Source organism: Aplysia californica, unplaced genomic scaffold (genome assembly GCF_000002075.1).
Source record: "Aplysia californica isolate F4 #8 unplaced genomic scaffold, AplCal3.0 scaffold00093, whole genome shotgun sequence".
Classification (NCBI taxonomy): Eukaryota; Metazoa; Mollusca; class Gastropoda; order Aplysiida; family Aplysiidae; genus Aplysia; species Aplysia californica.
Window position 1 is genome coordinate 337,535 of NW_004797363.1, and position 3,010 is coordinate 340,544.

General features: G+C 37.4%; 1 protein-coding gene across 1 annotated transcript in view; it reads right to left on the reverse strand.

Annotated features, from left to right (window-relative positions):
• The window catches only part of LOC101857180 (acid sphingomyelinase-like phosphodiesterase 3b), a gene marked incomplete in the record, with an annotated part of 12,906 nt that overhangs the window by 4,371 nt on the left and 5,525 nt on the right, over positions 1–3,010 (reverse strand). The window contains 1 exon segment of the mRNA XM_005095018.3: positions 1,983–2,227. Coding sequence (XP_005095075.2) covers positions 1,983–2,227 — 245 coding nt within the window.

The following is a 3,010-nucleotide window of genomic DNA, read 5'->3' on the forward strand; positions in this document are numbered from 1 at the left end:
CAGACAGACAGACAGACAGACAGACAGACAGACAGACAGACAGACAGACAGACAGTGGTAAGATGGCGAAAGAGAGAAGAGAGAACTTTTCCGGCAATCTAGATGGTAAGATGGCTAAATCACCGTCACTCATACTTTGCGCAGCAGTTTGTATCAATTTGTCTTAACTTAATCATATTTTCCCACAATAATTGAGGCTAGATTTTAAAAACTTTTTTTTCATAAATTTATATAAAATACCGGTACTAGATCTAGATCTATACATCTCCATCCCGCGGAAAATGGGATTGTTCACAGCATTTTCCGTTTCTTGCACACATTTTGTATACGCATATGGCCTACGTCACAGCTCACTAATGACACTTTTTAGTGACAAAACTTGTCACAAGAAATTAATTTTATAGTGAACAGATTTTTTGCAATAAAGGTACTCAAAACATGCGTTCGATAAGCATAAAGTGGCGATTAGAAAACAATGACAGACTTGCTTTTAAAAGCGATATTGCCAGAGCTGTAAACTTTTTAAAAGCTGTAGAAACCATCGACTTGGGATTTTTTTTATGAAAGGAATTTTCTAGAATACAGTGTACATATTGTTTTTGGAAAATATTCATCAGTTAAGATAAATTGATATAAGTCATTGTGCAAACGTTGTAGAATCTATGTTCAATAGTTAAAAGGGGGTATTTAAGTTACGCCACGAATTTTTGATCACACTATAACAGATGCCACAACAGACATCACTTCAGATAGAAATCTGCTTAGGATTTCGACAACAAGAGAAAAAGTTTGTTTTTTTAAAAACGATTTTTAAACACCAAAATTATTCTTAGTCACATTGCCGATGTGAAATTATTTCACTGTTATTTGTTGGACTTTCGATGAAGGGAAACGCATAACATGAAAACAAAGGAAAGTTTTTTTTTCCGAGTGGAAAAGAAGCATGCATTTGCAAGAAAAACAAGATAAGTTTTAGTGCAGAGACAGCTCCATGAGAAAACGTTCATTTTAAACACTCAGACAGAATCCATGAACATAGATCACTTGGATACTTTTCTTTTAAAAAAATTTAAAAATTTTAATGGATTGTTCAGGCACTCTTAACGCTATTCTTTTCCATACAAAAAGATCTTTAGATAAGCGATAGTTGACCTTCCTTTCCTTTATCCACCGACTTTTTGAGCCAGTAGTGTTGTGAGGGCGAAATACGAATGATAACGTATTGTAAGTCAATTCGAGATATAATACAGTCGAACCTGCTCTAACAACCACCAGTTCAAGAGAATCACCTGTACAAGCAATCATTTCTCAACCGCCCCCCTTCCGTTTTTCTATAATATATTACACTGTTCAAGATAACCACCTGTCTAAGATGACCACTTTTCTCCTGACAATGGACGGTCGTTTCGGACACACTCAACTGTATTTATTTCATTCCATTAAGGGTTAAAGCCTACTTTTTCTTAATTTCTTCTTCTGGTACACATGCTTTAGTTAGTTTCACTGTGGGTGGTTGGCAGGCGTTCTGGTGTGGTTTGCTCCTTCCTTTCTATCAAACATTTTTTGCCATTATCTCTCCTCCTTCTTTTCTGCTACTCGCTTATAACACTTCTAATCTTCGAGACTTAAATCTAGATTTATATAACCTAACTGTATGGCAAACGATGTAAAACTTTTACTGAAACTAAATTTAATTAAATCAGTTTGATTTTCAGCCTAAACTCATTTTCGTCTCCCAGATTACCTAGAAAAGTGTTTCGGTGAGATCAGACATCTCCGATATTATACAGAAAAAGAGTTAAAGTAAAATGAGATGTCTCCTAAGTTATACTTAAAAATGTTAGGGTGAGTTCAGACTTCTCCTAAATTATGCAGAAAAGGGTTAAGGTGAGATCAGAAGTCTCCCAGGCCATGCAGAAAAGCGGTAAAACGATTTTGGACTGAATAAGGCGTCTCTTCAATTGCTTTTCTCCTTTACAAACCTTTCTTAAACAGCTCCCTTTGAGCCGTTCCCTCGATCCAACTTCCCCACATGTCGGAAACTCTATTGTACATTTCCTCCATCTCGGCCGAAGCTTGGTTGTTAGGGTAGAAGTCATGGTTGCCAAGTGACGCGTAAATAGAAGTGTTTGGGAAGCTGTCATTCAACACTGTAGTCACATTCTGCATGACTTCAAGGTTTGTCTCCAAAGTTAAGTTAGCATCTTTGATATGTGCTACGCTATCCCTGAGGAGGCAAAAATAGGGGATCATTTTTAAAGCTTCTTGGGGTGGTTTGCTGGTGATACATTTGTCCAAGTATTCTGTTTACTTTTGTGTGCGAAACGCCTTCATAATCAAATAATTACTGCTTGCCTTCCATAGGTTGAGAACATCGTCACCGTCAAATAAACCCCTAGACTCATAGACACAGGCATAAAAATTAAGATAATTCAAATTTGATCAGTGTGCTTCTTTTTCCTCAATCAAATAAACAAGCTTGTGGATGAGACTGTGCATTTTGCCAGGTCTAACACCTAGATCTAGCCTTTTCGGATAAAGGCGAAAAATCTCGGAGGTCCCGTGCACAAGTTGCGCTCCTTAACATCCTTTGATGGTCCAAAATCGATAAGAGTGGGCTTCAGCAGAGGCACCGGAGCAAAATTCAAAATTAATTCCTACCAAACTAGAAAAATGTTATGTGTCCCGCGGGCTCATATGACTTTATGCAGTTGCAGGTGCCATAAAATACTTACCAAAACAAAAAAACAAATTAAGTTAACTAACCTAATTTATTTCTAATCTAAATGCACTGGACGCTCGGTTAGCTCATTGCCTTTAAGTTGGACCACAGAACGGAAGGCCTTGGTTCTAATTCCTACAGGGGCATTCTTGAACTAAGGTTGTTTTGTTGTTGTTGTTGCGTTGTTGTTGTTGTTGTGTTGTTGTTGTTGCTGTTGTTGCCGTTGTTGTTGTTGCTATTTTGTTGTTGTTTGGGTTGGGGTTGTTTGTTTATTGTTGTTGGGGGGGG